Consider the following 20,572-nt stretch of genomic DNA (forward strand, 5'->3'; position numbering starts at 1 on the left):
GGGGGGGGGGGGTACCCCTCTGTCACATATTGTGCTGGGTATACTATGCTGTAACTGTGCCAGACCCATACAAGTTGGTACATAATTAGCTAGTACATACTTTACACCTAGTACAATGATTGTAGTGGAAGTTGACATCCCAATTTTGTTGAAGTGCAAAGCATTTGCTATTGAATCATTGCATAGTGATTTTTTGTAGATTCAGAGAAGCATACAAGTAATTAATGTCAGTTTTATTCAACACACTAAAAAGTAATCTTTGTCATGACACCAGTTCTGCGATGCACAACCCTGAGTGCACCCTCCCATGGCAGCTACAGAGATTCCTCACCATGTAGTAACACCTATGGAACCTGGTGCCACTTTGAGTGTGACACTGGCTATAGCATCACTGGTAGCGCATCCAGACGTTGTGTGGTTGCAGAGGGTCAGACTACTGTATCTTGGTCGGGATCAACTACTGCATGCCAGAGTAAGTTTCTAAGATTTTCTGAGATTTTGTTTAATTCCTGGCGAGTGGCTCACAACTCTTAGTGGTAATGTTTGAAGTAGCTTGGAAATCCCATTACATTTCAGGAAAATCCCCATGGAATTAGTTAGAAACTGAAAACCAAATCCATATGTGTGACCTAGGTAAGAGTTGAACCTACGTTGCAAGCCTATGTGGAAGGCTAGGAAATATATTGTTACTTATATCAGGCTTCCAAGTTGTAAAAATAAATCAGCATATTGCATACTTTCGGCGAATTACCCGGATGACTATACAACATCGTTTTTGGTATTTTATCCAGGCATTTTGTGGCATATTGAATCCCAATTTGTGGTTCCCACTCAATCAAGAGTGTAGAAATGCATAGTTGTCAACTTTTCTACAGAGCGTAGCACGTGGTATGGTTGGTTATCGTACGCACTGTTTTTCATCAACAAAAAATGGCTGCTTTGAGCGGCACAAGATTCTAATAGGTAAGCGAAGAATAATTCAACAAATTTTCAGAAATGAAGACGCTGAAAATACCTTGAAAGCAACCAAGAAAATATTCTGCGAGTGTATCTGGCTGAGAAGAACCTACCGACAGATTTTGATATGCTAGAAAAGCTTATGCTCGCGGGTATTTTGTCGAAGTTTCAATTTTATTTGTTGTTTTTTTACATTTCTTTACCCAGGGTATGCCCAAACTGGTTTCCCATTGGGGCCCTGTATACATTACAAAAACACACACACGTACACAATGCAATTCAATGTGATGTGATGTGATGCAATGCGATTAATGCATAATTGTTATCAAGCAACTACATGTATTATAACTATTGTAAAACTATTACAACTACTTGTACAGTGTGAAGCAACATTGGTAACAGGCTTTACTATAAAGTGAATTGCAAAGTGAACACAAAGAATTTGACATATCTTGTGCCATCAACAAGTTATGGCTGTATATTGCTGATTACGGGAGGGTGAAAAGTGAAAAACAAATCCCTTTGGGAGAAAACACAGGGAAATTCCCATCCTGCTCATTATTTTTATGGCAACCAAGTTTGTTAGCTCTGTAGATCAGCACAGATTTAGATCTACTCAATGAAGACAATGAACAAATACACAATTTGCAGAAATATTACTGACTGTACTTTTTATGTAGTTCAGATTTGAATGAGGTTGGAGAAGTTTTGGTTCTGAACTGTGCATGCAAATTATTTCATATGATTGTACCAGTTACAGCAAAGCTTGAGGCATAACATTTTTTTTTTGCAAAAGGAATCTCCAGTGCCAAGTCAGCGGATTGTCTAGTTTCACAAATCTGAAGAGTGGTGTGTATAGATTTGTCACAGGCCTTGATCTTGGGCAAAAAAAGGGGCAGGCCACTTTGGCCTTGCCCCCATCAAAATTCCACAGGGTACCAAGGCCAACTCAAGGGGGCACCAAGGCCAATCATTTCAAAACCTTTAATTTACATTTATTTACATCCAGTGTATACACGCCTTTTTTCTAGGTCACATAAACAATCAAGAGTATTCAGTTCTTGTACAAATGTACACCATGTCCAGAAAAATCTCCAAAAGTTGTATTTTTCATTACAAAACTGTATTTTTCAAAAATATGCATATAGACAGGCTATACGAACAAATAAATGTGGCTGCAATGCTCCATTTTTAATACCTCTTAATTAAAGTTATAAAAAAAATGACCAGAGGTCTCCCTGCGGGTGGTAACCCAATCAAACAGTTTGCATGAATAAGGATATTGATCATATACCTTACTTATAAACAAACTGCTTTAAAAACTATTCAATGCAAGCCTACTTAAACATAAACTAAAGACTAGACTTCCTCATGTTTGAAATAAATAAACCTTTAATGCAGGTGAAACATTCATTTGGCCATGTTCAGACACCGTGTTAGCTAAAACGGTCGCTCGCCACGGGAGGTCCGTCATAAAAAATAAAACTACCAAGCGTCCAGACATCGTTTTAAGTATAGGAAGTTCAATTCGAAGCAGTTTTTCTCAGTTTCTAAGGTCACGTACAACATCCGCCTCAGCAAAAACCGCGCGCTAAAAAGAGTCTTCACTCTTCCATGTTTACAGTTCGCTACACATGGTCCGAGCCCCTCACTGTGTGATGCGTGTTGCCATTCCGTGTTTGACATCGCAGCCCTGGCCGGTCATGTAGCGTGGCACACGGTAAACATGACGACGGTCACTTGTCCACCGCGGCGATTTCCCCATTTTTTTAAGTATCGTATCGGCCTTACACCATTTGTGTTTACATTATTGGGGCTATTTTCTGTACCTTTCGTGGTGCAGAAAGACATAAAAAATGTTCTAAAAAGTTGATTGAAAACAAACATGTCATTGAACAGATTTCACTGCACTCATCAACTTGACAACTTGCCCGCAATATGTCAGTCACGTGAAAATACACGTGATATTAACGTTGCAATATTGACCAATCAACGCCAAGGTTTTCCTGGTAGTTGAATATATTAGTGTATTATGATAATTACGCTCCGGTTAGCGGTTGTTGCGTTGGCATATGTGCATAATGTACATCGTACAGTGGGATGCACCGCACCGTATCTTGGGCCGGCCGTAGCCGGGAGATCGGGAAGGGCTGCGCGCCGGGGTAGGGTGTATGAGATGACCCGCGTGTGTACGTACGAACACATCAACGATAACCATAAAAAGACGTGTATTATTTTCGCCGCGACTAGACGTTTGTTGAATGGTGTTTGTATGCACAGATCCTCTACACAATATCCGTGATGTATGATTGTCATGACGGGACATCCAGAGGTAAAATACAAACATGACAAAAGGGCACGCTGGCCAAGTTGGCCGGGACATGTGTAATTTTTGAAGGGGCATTGCGGCCAAGTTGGAAGGGCATGCGGCCATTGGCCGCGGTGGCTGCGGTATTAAAGATCGAGGCGTGTTGTCATATGCAAAGGAGCAATGTCGTAAATACATTTGTAAACAAGAATAGCCTTTTTATACCAAAGTCTTTCAGAAAATGACAATAAGTCTAGCAAACATATCGACCGAGGAGTTAAAGATGCACACATTTATTGAGAATATTATCTTGAGATGTGTACCGTCCTCCCCATACACTAGATTATTGTACTGTATGATACAGTACTACAATAATCTAATGATGACATAACTGAAGGAGAGTGTATAGGCATACCTAATCTATGTTTTCTTCACGTATTCAACGTGTGGGCCTCAACTTAAAAGTTCATCAATAATAACACCCAAACATTTACAAGAGTTCACTTTTACAACTACCATTGATACCGGTATTGACATTAGGGTCAGAACTGCAGACTTCTCATTTAGTTCCTATGAGCATGGATTTGGTTTTGCTGGCATTTATTGTAAGTTTGTTTCTGACACAACAAATTCTGACACACTAAATTCTAGTAGTTCTAGGACTGTAGTCAAGTCGTTCTCTGTCTCATTAACACTGGTAGAACTGAAGAGGGGGGGGGGCAAAAATATGACTTAACTGTATCAACGTCTGAACTAGTGTTGTGTAAACCGGACCCGAAAACAAAACCTTCGGGTCGGTTTGTCCATCATTTCAGTCAGATCAGGTCTGTTTCTGTTTTGCGTTATGATTTTTTGGTCGGATAACGGTGGTGAAGCAATTTTGGAAAACCCACGCATGGTCTGTAACATGTAGGCCTACCAGTAGGTCACATTGTGAATGCCGTACGGTGTGATTCAGTTACTGTGAGACGACGATTTTCACGCCACGCAGGTAAGTTCAACAGGCTTAACTTCAACAGACCCAAGCCAGATATTCAGGGGGTTTTTCCGGGTCAGTTTGGGTCGATTTTCTCAGGACCGGGCATAGAGGAAATTGCTTAAGGGTCCCGGTGATCTGCTTGTGGAAGTCATGGTGCCACTTTAAGCTTATTGATGAAGTGCATAGGTGGATGAGATGTTGAATATGTTCCAGTGATAGGCTGGTGTGGTCTAGGAGGGTGGAGATTTGGTTTACCCACAAATTAGTTGTCACTATTCATTTTTGCTGTTTTCTGACAGCCCAGTGTTCACGATGTTCACTTGTTTTGTATGATTTGAACCAATTAAGGACATACTGCTTGTCAATGCAGATGGTATGACCACTCAATAACATGCTGCCAATATTTATCACAGGCAATGGCAGAGTCTTTTGCCAAAGATAAATCATTGTGATACGCTTGCTTGTTTACTTGACAGATCAAGAACATGACCAATGTTTCAAATGCTCAAATCAGTTACAATATAAATGTGGATTCTGGGTTATTTCCTTCATTTCTTATCATTGTTGTTTTTGTTGTTAATTTTTTAGTCAATACTTGTCAGACGCCCACTCCAGGTGAAGGACTTGGACCGACTGATACCAGTACCTGTTCAGCTAGTAACAGTGTACCGTATGGTACCACATGTACATATGAATGTTCTGAGGGCTTCAGGCTAGTCGGCACTTCAACTATAACATGTGGACCTGAAAGTCAGTGGCTGCAAACACTGCCACTGTGTCAAGGCGAGTGGTAGACAATAACAAACTTCTTTTTGAAACATCAACATTTCTTGATCGGTTAGATCATGCACAAAAGAAAAACTGAAGTTATTTTGCCAGTGTGTTTCTGCACATCAAAGCAGGGCTGGACCACTGCAAAAGCTTTGTATCAACAGGGGACAAGCAAGAATGGTTTTTTTTTTCTTAAATACAACATAGTCCCCTAAAATGCCAAGTTGGTTTAAATTCTCTAATTTCAGTAATGAGAAATAAAATCGTATAGTCAAAATAAACGTGTTAACTGCAAATTAAACTTTTTGCCGCATTTGATCAACGACATCCATAACATGTGGCTTGTTGACAAGAACTTGGGATATGTCTTATTTCTGCATGTCTCGAATGAAAGGGAGTTCAATATACGTATATCAATTTTTTGTTCATGTTAGGTGGTCAAAATATTGATAATTGAAAATTCTGACACGGAGCCTAATTCTAAGCTCATTTGGACACATGGAGTGTTCTTGTCGGACCACTAGGTTAGTAATTGTACTGTGGATCTTCGCCCCCATGACATTTTTCCCTCTGAAAATTTCCATTCTTTCTTTTATTTTGTTTCACAGCAACCACAGAAATTCTTCAATTCTCTATGCTATTTTCCATGTAGGCCTACCTTTTATTGCCACATTTTTACATCCAATGCCAAAACTCTTTTCCGCAGTCTCAATATTTAGTGGAATTTCATTGTTTGCAGAGATAACCTGTGCAAGCAGCGACCTGCCTACCCCAGCCAATGGCATAAAGACTGGCTGTTTCAGAGACCATGTACCTTTTGGAACCACCTGTAGCCTTTCATGTAACCGTGGTTACAGGCCAACAACAACAACACAAAGGACTTGTCAAAGTGACAGTAGCAACAATGGAGTTTGGTCAGGTGGTACCATAACATGCAGCGGTAAGAAAAAGTCATCCACTTATTGTGGCAACTTCCCAGCTTTTAAATATTAATCTAACCAACAAAAACTGTTATTATCTGCCAAAGGCTGGTCAGTATAGTCAACCGTAGGTTCTTGTTTTTGGTTGTTTTTTTTCCAGCCTTTGTGCTGGCTGCTGTCGCTTTAAAGGGAATGTACAACATTTGCTTTTGCTGCAATTTTCAGAAATAAATGGATTTGGAGGATTAGTATGTTGTAGCAAATATTGTTAAAATGACTTTTTTTCACATTTGGGCTTGTAGATGCTGGAAAAACCAAGAAAACCAATCATGTTCTTGCAGTCTGGTTCCCTGACCCCACTTAAGATGAAACGGGGCAATTAATAGACTTTGGGGAATTGTAAGGTCAGAGAATCAGTCTAGCAGACTTGTACCTCTTCACAGGTGTGTAATCAATTGCAAAGAAAATGCAGAATAACTAATTATGAAAAATTCGGAGCAATTTTTGAAAATTAGCCAGTTTTCTCCAACGCTGGTCGGCCGACCAGCGTTGGAAAAATACATTTTTCTTGAAAATGTCAGCACACCAGGAGCCATGATTTTACAGGATGCTTTAGACAGTCATTCCCTAACAATCCAGTAAGGTATTTCGCGATAATTTGATCATTTCGTTTTGTGATGTTTGCAAATGTTGTATCTTCCCTTTAAGCAACTGCTCCATTTCAGCTTTCTGCCACCTGTACATTGGTCTAGTGGCCAGTTCTACCATTCCGGCCACCTTCCCATTCCGGCCACCTTCCCATTCCGGCCACCTTCCCATTCCGGCCACCTTCCCATTCCGGCCACCTTCCCATTCCGGCCACCTTCCCATTCCGGCCACCTTCCCATTCCAGCCACCTTCCCATTCCAGCCACCTTCCCATTCCGGCCACCATCCCATTCCGGCCACCTTCCCATTCCGGCCACCTTCATATTCCAGCCACCTTCCCATTCCAGCCACCTTCCATTCCGGCCACCTTCCCATTCCAGCCACCTTCCATTCTGGCCACCTTCCATTTCAGCCACCTTCCCATTCCAGCCACCTTCCATTCCGGCCACCTTCCCATTCCAGCCACATTCCCATTCTGGCCACCTTCCCATTCCAGCCGCCTTCCCATTCCGGCCACCTTCTCATTCCGGCCACCTTCCCATTCCAGCCACCTTTCCATTCTAGCCGTCTTCCCATTCCAGCCACCTTCCCATTCCGGCCACCTTCCCATTCCAGCCACCTTCTCATTTCAACCATCTTACATCCAACATCTGAATCCATGGAGCCACCTGTTAATTCCAGCAATCTTCCCATTTAAGCCCTCTGCTTGTTCCAACAATCTTCCTATTCTGACAATGTACATGTACATTAGAGATCCATTTTTTCTTCTTCTCAGTTGTAACCTGCCCACCCCTGTCAGCACCTGCTTTTGGCGCAATCTCAACCTGTTTGCGCAATGGACAAAGTAGATCTGCATCTGCACAGCAGCCCTTTGATAGTGTGTGTCAGCTGACATGCAACACTGGCTACACCCTATCTGGATCAGCCAGTCGGACTTGCCTTGTGTCAGGGACGTGGGATGGAAGTACCACCGTCTGTACAGGTCAGTCTTTCTTGGAACTATTAATTTGTGGATTGCTTTATAACGTCTCTTTTTAATCATATCTTCCACCAGAATTGTACGGCTGAAGTCCAGGATCCATACACAAGGTTGTCTGGATTTTGTTATTCAGTGACTTGATTTAACAAAAGACTTGGACTCGGACTTTGACTCAATAGTCATGACCCAGACTTGACACTGAGGACTTGTGACTCCCTAGTAACATTTTTTTTTTAAATTATTGATTATATTAAAAATAAGAAGAAAATTGTTGTTCCTAAATGTGTTTCTTTTTCTTTCTTTTTTGAGGGAGGGGTTTATCTTAAATTTTTAAGTTGTCAAAAACTCCAACATGATTTTCTTTCCTTTGAGACTAGTACCATATCCAAATGTCAGTAACTCCTGATTCTCCTTGCACATAGATGTTACTGAGCCAGTGTTGCTGTGTCCTGCAAATCAAGTTATATTCGCCAGGGAAGGGCATCGACTTGTCTCAGTCTCTTGGAACTGGGAACCCTTCACAGTAAGGAATTATGTCAAATTTGTTAGTTATAGAAATTAATTACTGGAAAAAAGAAAAGAAAAGAGTTTTGACAAGGAATTCTAGACTTCCTTTCAGGAAATTCACGTTGTGGTGCGCACACATATTCTATTTTGTTTGGCATAGCGTGGGAGTGAAGCCTTTTTGACTTCATGTGTACAGATGCCTACTGTGTTTCATAAGGGGAACACATCTGAGCGCTGGTTGGCAATATGTACTCAAGTGTACTCAGATAAAAGCCTAGCTGCCAACTATTACAATTTTTTTGTAATTATTACAAATTTTTTGTTAAATTACAAATATAAGAATTGCCACTAACAAATTACGAATTTCCCAATTTCTACCTAACGAACATAAATACTTAAGTATCGTTTTTGCCTGTAAACTAATAAGTAATGCGGCCAATGTGTTGTGCGCAGTGGAGAGGACCAGTACATGTGCGCCTCGTATTTATCACGTGTGGATGTGTGTAAGTCGACTACTTTTCAGTGATGATCGTGAGCACATTGGTCACTTATTGCCGGGATGAGATCCATCAGTGCGAGATTTTGATCATGGAATTTAATAAGAGTATGGTTGGAAGAATGTTAATAGAATTTGAGTTTATCACAACGTCCAGAAAAGATAAATCAGCATACGTTTGCAAGGTGTGTTGGCGGTAGCTTGAGTTACTCCAGCTAACATGCTCATCAGGAATTCACATGTAACATTACATTACATTAATGTTACATGTGAATTCCTGATGAGCGTGTTAGCTGGAGTTACTCAAGCTATGTTGGTGGGATATTTTTGTCGCATACAGTGGCCCTAATTTAAATGTGTGTAGAAACATATGAACTCGAAATTCAACATCGATAGCATGCATCTCAGAAAAATAGCACACATGCTATTATTGTTATTATTGATTTGACTTCAACAAACAAATACAGACAGTAAAACAAAATCAATTAAAAAAAAGATTAAATTTATTTTTTAAATTAAACTTAAAAAAAAAAATTATCCTATGGCCTACAGTACATAATTAATCACAACAAGAACGGTATGCATCTATGTGTATGTGTATACCATGTACCTATATTTGATGTTGGTAAAGCTGGTACATACACTGTTAATGTACGCGCAGTTGAAAATAACTGCGCGGGTTGATTACTAATTTGGATTTTAAAATGTTGGCAGCTATGTAAAAGTGCTGTTTTGCATATTTACTGCTGAAGGGCATAGTAAGGAAATGAATCCAAAGAGTGCATAAGATAATGCGCATGTTTTTAAAAACACTGTGTGAATTGGAGTTTATGTTTGTGCACCATTCTGTGGAAGTTTTAAGAACTTGCCAACAGTTATATTTTTCATATCTTCACTTGTATTCCTCTCCACACCATGCATTATAGAGTGAAGGATCTCAGCACTCTAAGTCAATCTGGGGGATACTTTGAAAAGGAAACTAAGAATTGAAAAATAAATGAAAGATGCCAGTGTGAAAGGACACATTCATTGCATCCCCTGGATGGTGCGTATATATATGGCAAGGACTACACACCATCAATTTTATCTGAAAGATCAAAAACCCAGTGCAGCAGTTTCCATTTAAACAAAATGTTGATGGCTGCACTAGCTCTCAAACGTTCCTTAGCTACAGTCTTGTTTAAATGGCACTAAGGACTGATTTATTACAAATTCATATGAAGATACATGTAGCTAATCTAAGAGGTCATTTTACTTTTAGGGCACAGATGCTGGCCACGAGATCACCGCTGTGTTGCTTTCCATCAACTCAGAACCTGTCACTGGCTCTAAGCCCACCACCTTTGAAGAAGGGATCTACAGACTTGTCTACGAGGCTACTGACAGCGCTGACAACACTGGGTCATGCTCTATGCAAATGGAGGCCAAAGGTCAGAGCTTGCTTTTCTTACAATCTCTTTGTTTAAAATGAATCGGACAAGAAAGTTTGGTCACAAATTTTCTTTTAATGAGTGATGTCAGATTGATATGCTCAGTTTTAACTCTTTCAGCATGGAATTGATAAATATATGGCACTATTTTAAACAGATTAATTGGATTGCCAGTGTACAGAGTAAAGTGACCTTGGTTCTTGAAGGGAGTATATTTCTTCCGCACCTTATTTGCCAGCTAGGTTTAAAAAAAAGGTAAAGGGGACAAACCTGTGTTCACAGGAACGGAATGCCCATCTCTCGAAGCGATTGGGCCAGACTTGAATCCATGAAATGCTGCTGTGGGGGATCGCCGCACCTCCTCCACAGCGAGTCTGTTGCCTTCCCAGCATTGAATAATGCCAGTATCCATTTAACACCTGTGTTGAGAGGAGTAATTGAGGTAAAGCGCCTTACTCAAGGGAACAACACGCATGGCCAGGGCGGGGCTCATGAGGCCTGTGCTCAACCGCTAAGACCACAAAGCCAATTTGCAATGGATGGAAGAAATCAGAAATCAATTTGTCTTTTCTTGTTTTAAGTTCTGTTGCTCTTCATGAAGGTTACGCTCCAAGTGCGCATTGATAAAAAAGGGTATTGAAACTTGCTTGAAGTGGGAAAATTGATGCCCTTGTGGAACAAAAGAGCTAAGGAATTGACTCTGATTGTCACCAAAACCAACAAACGAGTCAAATGTCAACAGAGATACTTCTGACAGTCAGTACTTGTATAATTAAGGAATTTTGTGACCGGGGGTTGTAAATTTAATAGGTTTTGCCCTTCACACGTCAACGTAATTTAACAAACACTGTTTATTCAGTGTCATTCAAGGCCTTGCAAGAATAAAATTCACAGGTTTACTCAGATGGGAATTGAACCCATGACCCGGTTGATGTAAGTTTGTGCTGCTATATCAGATTCAATCCAGCTAACAAATCCCACAAAGCTTGGTGGTTGAGTGGTAAGACATCTGCACTTGTGGGTTCAAGTCCCATCCCTGTAAGCTTGTGATTTTTCCTTGCAGGCCTTCGGACAATAAATCCAGAATGTTTATGAAATAATATCAGTGAAGGGTAAAACCCAATATTAAAAGAACATAATAGTCACCTATAAAATACCTGTATACATGTATATAAACATACCAAACAGAAGAATGTATCAAAATACAGAGCAAAGAGTACTCTCTACTGCATAAACATTATGTGATAAAAAGGTCCAATGATTTTTTTTATCGGATCTGATCACATTTTTAATCCAGTGGAAAGTCCGATGGCCAAGAATTTGTTTTTAGTTCAGATAAAATAGTCTATCTTGCCAAACTGATGCTTCTTTTTATTGTTCCACAGTGACACGATGTCTGGGTCTTCAAACCCCCACCAATGGTGAGCTGCGCCTGGCTACCGGGCACGGCTCATGCAGCGAGGGCGTTGTGTATGGCTCCCAGTGTGACATCAGCTGCGAGACTGGCTACTCTCTGTCAACAGGGGGCTCCAGTCTCAGGAGAAAGTGCCTGCGCCAAACAGTCGATAGTACCCAAGGCTACTGGAATTCCTCCCAGCCAACGTGTGAAGGTTGGTTACAAAGTTTGTCATCATTTGAATTTTTCTATCCAATCTGAGTTTTGTGATGCTCGCTAAGCCAAATCTATAGTGTGTAGAACGTTTTCTTCTAGTTTGAGCCATTTTTTCCCCGTTTATATTCAAATGCAGCCAACACTTGTCCTTACCATGCCATTGCCAATGGCTACATCAGTGGTTGTGCTGGGGACTCTGCCACCTATGGAGACTCGTGTCAGTTTCACTGTGACCTGGGTTATAGGACAAGCAATGGACAGAGTTACCGTGTACGCCAGTGCCAAGCTGACAGCTCCTGGAGTGGTCCTCACTTTCAGTGTACAGGTAAGAATGATGAGACTTAGGCCCAGGGCCCAATTTGCTCTAGTAAAAAATCAAACAATTAAAACTAGTTGCACACCACATGCATTAGATGATGTTTTGGTTTGTAACCTTTTATTTTTTGCTAAGCATGTATCAGGCCTCACAGCGAAATCTTTAAAAGAAGTGTTTCAGAATTTGGCAGTTTGCAAGAAATGTGTAAATTTATCTAGTGTGGAGAACTTGAGGTAAGCAGTGCGCTATATTTCTGCTAGCTCATGCAGGAAAATAGCACGGTTTTGCATTCTAAAAGTAGTCTGAAAATTTGGGACTCTCAAGATCAATACTGTGTATGAGAGTCCCAAAAGTTAAGATAGTGAAAAATAAGAAAAAAAATTCAAGAAAATATTCTAGCACATGAAACAACCAGTCCTATACCCTTAAGTACTGCATCGATCACTCTCTGGTGCAAATTGTTGAAGAAAGGTGTCTTTTAAAAATTGTGTTGAGACCTCAAAAGTGGGTGTTGAAACACTGAGGACCTTATCTTTGCCTTTTGAAAAGTTGAAAGTTGAAGAATTTTGTCCGCTGATGAAGGGCGAGTAAAGTTGGTCAGATCTTGTTTTGCATGTTTTTCTGCACTAAAGGTCCCAGTTTGTCTACAAAACCTATAAATGCCTATATTTTGGCGCTTGAAAAACCTTTAAAAATCTACATTTTGTTCTGTTTTGTAGTAATCCCCCAAATGTCACCTTCATGATATTTGTCATGGCTGATAACATTTCACACATTTTTTTCCTGTGCCCTCCAGTGTTAGTGACATGTGCTGGTCTCTTCTCCATCCCTCATGGTATGGTAGAGCCTGCTGTCTGTAGCCAATCACAGACATTGCCTTACAACACCATATGCCACTTCACCTGTGGTGATGGATTCCGTCAGGAGGGGCCCAATACTAAAACATGCACGGACCATGGTTCCTGGGACAGTCTTCAAAATGTTGTCTGCATTGGTAAGTGTTTAAGACAAATGATTCACAATACATCAATGCACCACCAAGCATTTGTCTACCTTACAGTCAGCATTCTGCATTTACTATGCTGCAGTTATTTATTTACCCATTATTTTTTACAGTAACACATAAACACGTTTTGCGTTCTCTCTGCAATGAAAAGTATTTGTCAAGGCTATAGTCATTGCTTATTCCTACAAAAAATATAAGAACCCGTTGCACTTCTGCCTGCTATTTCTTGCTAGAAATCTGAGAATTCTAACCAAAACATATCTTCCTTGTGAATAACTAATAGTTGTGATCAAAATGAATAAGTAATTTCTGCAAATAAATTCAGATGAGCAGAGGCCCAGATTCACCGTGGACTGCCCACAACACGTTACTGTCAACAGTGAATTGGGGACTACCTCAGGGACAGTGACCTTTGACGTACCGACTGCAACAGACAACTCAGGTTTTGTTACAGTCACAAGGTGAGCTAGGCTTATAACCAGGCCTCTGCAGATTTATTGTGGAGTCATTTCCTTCAGGATTTGATGTATTAGAAGTTTTAAACTGTAATTTAAAAAAAAAAAATAAAAAGTCGATGAAAACGGCATGTAAAAATTATCCCAAGCATAGTTTTAACCTCTTTCACCAGTCGTTAATGGAGTGTTTCGACAGTAACACTGATCGGAGCCTTTTCCGGCTGGATAAATGTAAAACATGCAAAAATCACTGTGTCGCACAGTAATACAGTGTGTGTGTGAAGCGTGCGTGTAGTACATAGTAGTGCACATGATGATATGAAACGGAACATACGTACCGTGCCGCCCACTAGCACACGGCGGGTCAGGTACGGGTAGCCTCATCTGTTTACAGTGGATAAAGTCCAACATGTGCAATTTTCAGAGGGTTCAGATTTAGTTGCATAAAATGCAATGCTTTAAAAATCCTGATGATTATCTTTAGGATAGTGAAGAGAGCTTTTAGGGATACATTTTACTGGCATTTGTTGGAAGAAAAAGATGATAAAGCCCGATTCATTTCCCATGTACGTTACGAATACAAGTGAGGTAGTGGAGTTGTGTGGTTGAATCATGGACATGATTGAAGTGTGTCATGAAAGGTACCCTTAATTGTCTTTCAGACTTTTTCCTCGACTTTCTCAATTAAGAAGTGAACTTCTTTGTTGATGAGTCCGTTATGCTAACTGTAGTTCAGGCTTTTTGATTTTATGAAAACACTGACCATTGTTTTCATCGTAAATTTCCTTTGGATCAAAATGAAAACAGGTGTCGGTGTCCAGAAACTGGGCATGAAGTGTATTGTACATACCATTTTATATGTGTAACTGCAGCGTAGCCCAGATTTCAGACACATATTTTTGTTGGGCCTATTTCCCAATTGTTCTCCCCATGCCAGTCTCATCTTTATCTAACATTCTTAAGAGAGTACTCCAGATATTATGTGTTTTAAAGCTACCCTGATTTGCCTGTTGCAGACAAACTGGACACTTAGCACCAGGCAGCAGCTTCCCAGAAGGTAGAACTACAGTCACTTACTTTGCTGCGGACCCAGTGGGTCTCTCTGAGCAGTGCGATGTCATTGTTACTGTTGTAGGTGAGAAACTGTACATTGTATAAACTGTATCTGTGATCTTGTTAACCTGTATGTCTGAGGACTTAAGATGATGGGTTTCCTATAATAACAATAACCTGAGGATCTGAGGCAAGTCCTGAGGAGGCTTTTGTGTACAAAATGTATGGGACAATACTGGACAATATGTGATCCCAGCTCCTGTTCCTGCTGTTCAAATAGCCGCAGGCAAAAGATGGAGCTTTGATGTTTGGCAGACTGCGGTTATTAGCAGTGGAGGGAGGGGATTTGTACATTTTTGAGGATTTGGTTGCCATCCACGTTGATTATGCTCCACTTGATTGAGCTCTTGTCGGATGTTTTTGAGGCATATTTGATCCCTTCACGTGCGTATGACTCAATCCTGTTGTGTATATCAGGGATGTAGTCCATCAATGTGTTGCAAATCATGGCTCACATTAACATTTACAGAGCCCTTTCTCACCCTGTCCCTCACCCTGTTTGGCTGGAGTTTTATGTCTCTTGTTATAACCTTCTTTGTTCCCACTTTCTCTCCCGCCTCCAAGTGTATCGTTGCGAGAGACTCCAAGCACCACCTTCAGGCTCTATTCACTGTGATCATGCTAGTTCCATCGCTGGTACCCGATGCAGCTTGGAGTGTAATACTGGTTATATCTTGAGTGGAACGCGTAGCAGAACCTGCCTGTTAACCAGTGACGATACAACCTACTGGAATGGAGAACCTACTGTATGCACAAGTAAATAACTTCCAGTATCATTGTGGATTGTGCAAACCAAGTTGACGGTTGAGTAGGTCATTGGTTTGTCTTTGTCAGAAAAGGTTTTACAAAATTTATTCTAATGCCTCCTTAAAGTAAATTGATTATTGAATATTGGTGTTCTTAATCCCAAGTGTGACATATTTTTTTGCCACACACAACTGATAATTAAACCTTTGACCTTTGTTTTCAGTTGTGAGATGCCCGTCTCAGCCGGCCCCACCCAACTCTGTCAAGTCTGGCTGTAGCCTCCCATCAGAGCCATACGGCACTGAGTGTTCTTTCTACTGTGTGAATGGTTATGAGGCTCAGACTAGTGATGATGGAAGGTCTCGCTGTCAGGCTAATGGCACCTGGTCTGGAACTGACCTTGTCTGCGAGGGTAAATAAGTCCAAACAAATTATCCTGAGCATGATTAAATTGTACTAATCAAAACATTGATTTTCACTCTTTGGTTCTTTCCATGCTATCTTTTTACACATCAGGGGATACCAGTTCATGGTGTTTTTAATAGCAAATCTCTAAGAATGCACTTGTCACCAAACTTTGTAGGTCAGGATCCACCCACATAATAATACCAGAGTCTTGTATTTTGCACATATCTACCAACAATTAAGTACTCAAGGCGCTGGAAATGAAGTCAGTTCTACATGGAATTTTTAGGTTGTGTGTTATATATTAAATTAATCAGTTTTAAGACATGATTCAAAAATGTGATTTTTTTTCAGAGAAGATAAAGTTGACAAGTTTGTGCCTTTTTTTACAGTTTGGCAAAATTTGGGATATTGCTGGTAAACACTGCAACAAGTTTGCTCGATTACAACAATATTTGTGGGCAATGTTGGTCACCAACAAAAGGACAAATTTAGCTATCATATAAGTGTTATAATTTAAAATTTTTGTCATTCATCTCTCCCATACCCCCCCCCCTCGCAGAAATTGAACTTCTTTATTGATGACTCCATTACTCTAACCGTAATTCAGGCATTTTATGCAATGTTAACACCGACCATTTTTTTTTCATCGTAAAATTTTGTTTGAATCAAAAATAAAGCAGGAGTTGGTGTCCGGAAATTGGGCATGAAGTGTATTGCACATGCATGTACATGTGTGTAGCTGCAGCGCGGCCCAGATTTTGGACACGTATTCTGTTCGGCCTATTTTCCGATTTTTTGTCATATGCCAGTTTCATCTCTGATAACTGATTTTGCCCCCACTCATTCATCTCTCCCATACCTCCCCCCCTCCTTGCAGAAATTGAATGTCCAGTCCTGACATCTGGTTCTGGCATCAACGTTTCCCCACCATCCTGCTCAAGCCGACCTGTGTTTGGCAATAGCTGCATGTTTTCCTGCTCACAAGACGGCTTCAGAGTTGAACCAGTGGAAAATGCCTATGTCCACTGTGTGGGCAATGGGAGATGGTCTGGGGACATATCCCAAATTGTCTGTGTAGGTAAGTTAGGACATAGGAAGGCAATTCTGTACCGACTCTTGACATAGTTGACTTTTTTTTGTTAGGTTTAGTCAGTATCACCATCTCTCTGTTTGACCATCATACTGTGTCTGATTCCTCAAACATTGTAATTATCAATAGACAAATCCGGCGGCAGCCATTTTCTGCGGTAGCACCAGGCTCGCGAGAGTCACGCTCAGGTAGTACACACGCACTCCACGCTGCATCGACCAATAGGAATACCAAAATGTGCGCACGCCTTGTCTTTAAGAACGTGTGCAGCTTCCGCTTTTAATAGCGTCACACCACCGCAGAAAAAGCTTTAAATTGTGGTCACTGGATTCCAGTATACCTTATCTATATATATAAGAGAGAAATTTACTCGGCCTCCGAGACGATGTTTGCTCCTGAAAGGATCCTTGTCTATATATATAAGAGAGAAATTTACTTGGCCTCCGAGACGATGTTTGCTCCTGAAAGGATCCGAGACGGCGGTCTCCCGCAGCACCAAAATGGCTCCACGTCCGCGGAAAAATGCAGAGGGTGTCTTCCGCCGGGTCGGACACTTTGGGTCGTCCTAATTTTCCGGTACGGACCGGCGATCCGTTTCGTCGATTTTTCGTGACTGCGTTTTGCACAGGAATTTGCCGTCGTGTGCTCTTTCACGTTGACTGCCTGTCCGCCCCCTGTGCTGGCTTTTTCTGCGTGTCTAGACTGTGCGAGGTCAGCGGCTTCAACGTAGGGGTTCCGCTTACGTGTTCTACTTGGCCGTTCTACAAAAGTGTTCACCAAACGGTAGTCTGGGGTGACTTTTGCAAAATATTTTTTTTTCCATGGTGTGTGGCCACCAAGTGTCCCTATTGTTTCCTATGCTTTGCTTGCCGCCCCTGCACTGAGTGCAACGAATGCTCAGAAGGACTACACATTATTAGTATGCCTTGCGCAGTCTGACCAATCGAAAGTCTACACTGCGTAGTACTTCCGGGCTATGCGTAAAACCGTCGATGGCAACGCGTACTGCAGCCTGCTCCACACCCTGGAAACGAGGTTGGGTCTACGGTGCTTGCTATTTGAAGCACAAGCATGTGACGTGATACAGTGCTCTGTTGCTTCCATCATGTGTTTACAGCTCCATGCTTCCACCAAGGCTGAGCGTTGTGAGTTCGCTGCCCGCCATGTATATTTCAGTGTCACGTTATAATTTTGGGGGCCTGTTTGGGGTCAACGAAGGATCGATGCATTGCTTCTAATATATCGCGATCTAAAACGAAGTCACAAAAAAATTGACGAAAAAGTGTCCGACCCGGCGGAAGACACACTCCACATTTTTCCACAGACGTGAAGCCGCGGTCTCAGATCCTTTAAGGAGCAAATTTCTCGGAGGCCGAGTAAAACTTGCTCTTAACTTGAATAAAAGTTGAATCAACTTTTTCTCGCAGACGGTCTCACAAATTGTAAGAAGTTCAAGTTTACTTTTGTTGAAGAGTCCAATACTGAAACTTAATTATGACCTTCCTCCATGATTCAGACCGTTTGTAATTTTATGGTAACACTCAACATTTTCATTTCAAATGACACCTTCACGTTTTATTGCATTATGATTTATTGTCAAAACTGTACAATCAGCCTTCGCCTGTGTACTACAGTAACCTTTTCACTACGTTTTCCAAAAGCGACTGCCTCACAAAATGCCAATTCAACAGACCAACGGGAACATTTACAGACAGTTGCCATGGTACATAATTATCATGTGCGTAAATCGACGGAGGACAGGGGGAACCCACCCCCCACCCCCATTTTGAAGCGGGAAACATTGTTTGGTCCCCCCCCCACTTTTTCTTCGCCGAATAAAAATTGTAGCCTACAATAATGATTCTATTGCTCAGAATACATGTAGCTGATTCAATTACTCCAAACTCCAAACTTTAAAAAATCTTTTGCTCAAATTGGTTTTAGTGGTCAAAAATTGCCTCAAATCACACCACAGAAAGTGCTTTTCTATAACTGCATGTCTCCCCAACTATATCCCCCATTTACATTTAACTCCCCACATTTTCATCCCCAACACTACGCCCTACCCGATCTATGATCGGGTAAATCAGCTTGTTTCATATAAAACAAATACCATTTGTTAAATAGAATTTGAGATGGTGGTTGCTCATGAGCCTCAAGTCTAATGTATGCTTGGTAGGAGAGGGAAAATGGAGTTCATCATAATTCATAGTACCAGCATTTTTGCTTGGTCAGGCACTGTATTTGTTAATTTTAACTGGTTGCAGTGAACAGGGCCAAATTGAGGTGATTATAGGCCCAAAGCACCAGTTCTTACCTGGGCTAGCTGTCACAGGAGGTTTGCTTTGGATTTTGATGACACATTGTGCCTTTGTTTTTCGTCAGCCCTCAGATTTGTCATAGGCTCTCGATACACTGCCTACTGGATAATCTGGCCCTGCCTGTGATGGTGCAAGGATCATCATAACTCTAAAAATTGTGGCTTCTGGTTTGCAGATTGTTTGACCTGCAGCAGTGCACATTTATACCTTGGGCCTGTGAGTAACTAAAAGAGGGTATGTTTTCCTCAAACACTTGTGTCGGGAAAAAGTATTCTCCTTTTGTCACTCACAGTCCCTCTGGTGCACATATGTACACTTGTTACTATATCGCCAGTCAGTAAAATTTATTTACATCACTAGATGTGGACAGTCCTGACCTTAACTGCCCATCTGCCTTGACTGCCTATGCTGAGAGAGGGTCCACTGCAGCCCAAGTCAACTTCCAGGTCACCGCTTCAGATAATAGTGGCCAGCAGCCTACAGTGACCTGTGACCCCGAGTCAGGACAATTTGACCTGGGTCAATATTTGGTCTCGTGCATCGCCTCAGATCCAGCTGGTAACGCAGCGACTTGTTCCTTCCAAATTGAAATTGTGGGTGAGTTATTCTATAGTTGTTTCCTTTTTTTGTAACATTTTTGTGGATTCATGGGTAGTAGAACCAAAATACTAGGCCCAGGTTTATCAACTTAACTGTAGTACAGTACATGCACTCACTATTCATTGTTCTAAGTTCTTTACTAGAAGAATTGCACTAATTCACACTCTGCACCTGAACAAAGGTGAAGAGAGCATATTGTTGGAAATGTTAATATATGTTTTATCATTGAACAGAGCGCACTTGCACAGCCCTGCCCATCCCAGCATATGGGGATTACATAGGGGACTGTTGCCACGTCTATGGCTGTGTGTGTAGCCTGAAGTGCATCAATGGCTACCAATTGATCGGGTCCAGGCAAGCCTCCTGTGAGTTCAATGGCACCTCTACATACTGGCAACAAGATGACACACCGCACTGTCAGTGTAAGTTAGAAAATTCTTATTTACCCACAAGAATCTGACATTGGTAAATGCATTCAATAAAAGCGTTGCTTGAGTTTACACACTTTGAAGTTTAGCGTATGACAGCATACAATCATTTCAGACTCGGGTACTCACTCAACAAGAAAACAAAAGAGATGATCAGTGCTCAAGTGCCATATAACAGCTGTGTGCCCGCACTTTCTAACATCGTTTTTTTCTTGTTCCTATACCGGTAGCTAAAAGGCTGTTGTTTTATGTAGCTCTTAGCCTATGTGTAAATCGTTGTTTGACAATGTCTGATATATGAAAACAAAAAGCAAAGATGAAAACAAAATAGAAAAAGCTTAACTAACCTCTGAATAGATGAGAGATTTGATGAGTTACCACCAAATCATATTTCATGCAGATTTGAGTGAAGCAAATTTGTTAGGGTGATGGTGTGTCATTATTCATAGTAACAGATTAGGATAGGTGTCAATGTAACAGGG

The 20,572-nt window shown here is 41.2% G+C and overlaps 1 protein-coding gene across 1 annotated transcript in view; it reads left to right on the forward strand.

Annotated features, from left to right (window-relative positions):
• The first annotated feature begins 3,080 nt into the window (after positions 1 to 3,080).
• Positions 3,081 to 20,572, forward strand: part of LOC119731477 (sushi, von Willebrand factor type A, EGF and pentraxin domain-containing protein 1-like) — a 47,997-nt gene continuing 30,505 nt past the window's right edge. Inside the window, exons 1-16 of the mRNA XM_038204659.1 lie at positions 3,081 to 3,289; positions 4,833 to 5,027; positions 5,755 to 5,955; positions 7,358 to 7,564; positions 7,984 to 8,084; positions 9,826 to 9,994; positions 11,380 to 11,604; positions 11,743 to 11,931; positions 12,719 to 12,916; positions 13,254 to 13,389; positions 14,400 to 14,518; positions 15,061 to 15,252; positions 15,467 to 15,655; positions 16,529 to 16,729; positions 19,423 to 19,659; positions 19,896 to 20,084. Of these exons, the coding sequence (XP_038060587.1) occupies positions 3,259 to 3,289; positions 4,833 to 5,027; positions 5,755 to 5,955; positions 7,358 to 7,564; positions 7,984 to 8,084; positions 9,826 to 9,994; positions 11,380 to 11,604; positions 11,743 to 11,931; positions 12,719 to 12,916; positions 13,254 to 13,389; positions 14,400 to 14,518; positions 15,061 to 15,252; positions 15,467 to 15,655; positions 16,529 to 16,729; positions 19,423 to 19,659; positions 19,896 to 20,084 (2,779 nt within the window). The 5' untranslated portion in view covers positions 3,081 to 3,258. The remainder of the gene's footprint in view (positions 3,290 to 4,832; positions 5,028 to 5,754; positions 5,956 to 7,357; positions 7,565 to 7,983; positions 8,085 to 9,825; positions 9,995 to 11,379; positions 11,605 to 11,742; positions 11,932 to 12,718; positions 12,917 to 13,253; positions 13,390 to 14,399; positions 14,519 to 15,060; positions 15,253 to 15,466; positions 15,656 to 16,528; positions 16,730 to 19,422; positions 19,660 to 19,895; positions 20,085 to 20,572) is intronic.

Source organism: Patiria miniata, unplaced genomic scaffold (genome assembly GCF_015706575.1).
Source record: "Patiria miniata isolate m_02_andy unplaced genomic scaffold, ASM1570657v1 HiC_scaffold_23, whole genome shotgun sequence".
Classification (NCBI taxonomy): Eukaryota; Metazoa; Echinodermata; class Asteroidea; order Valvatida; family Asterinidae; genus Patiria; species Patiria miniata.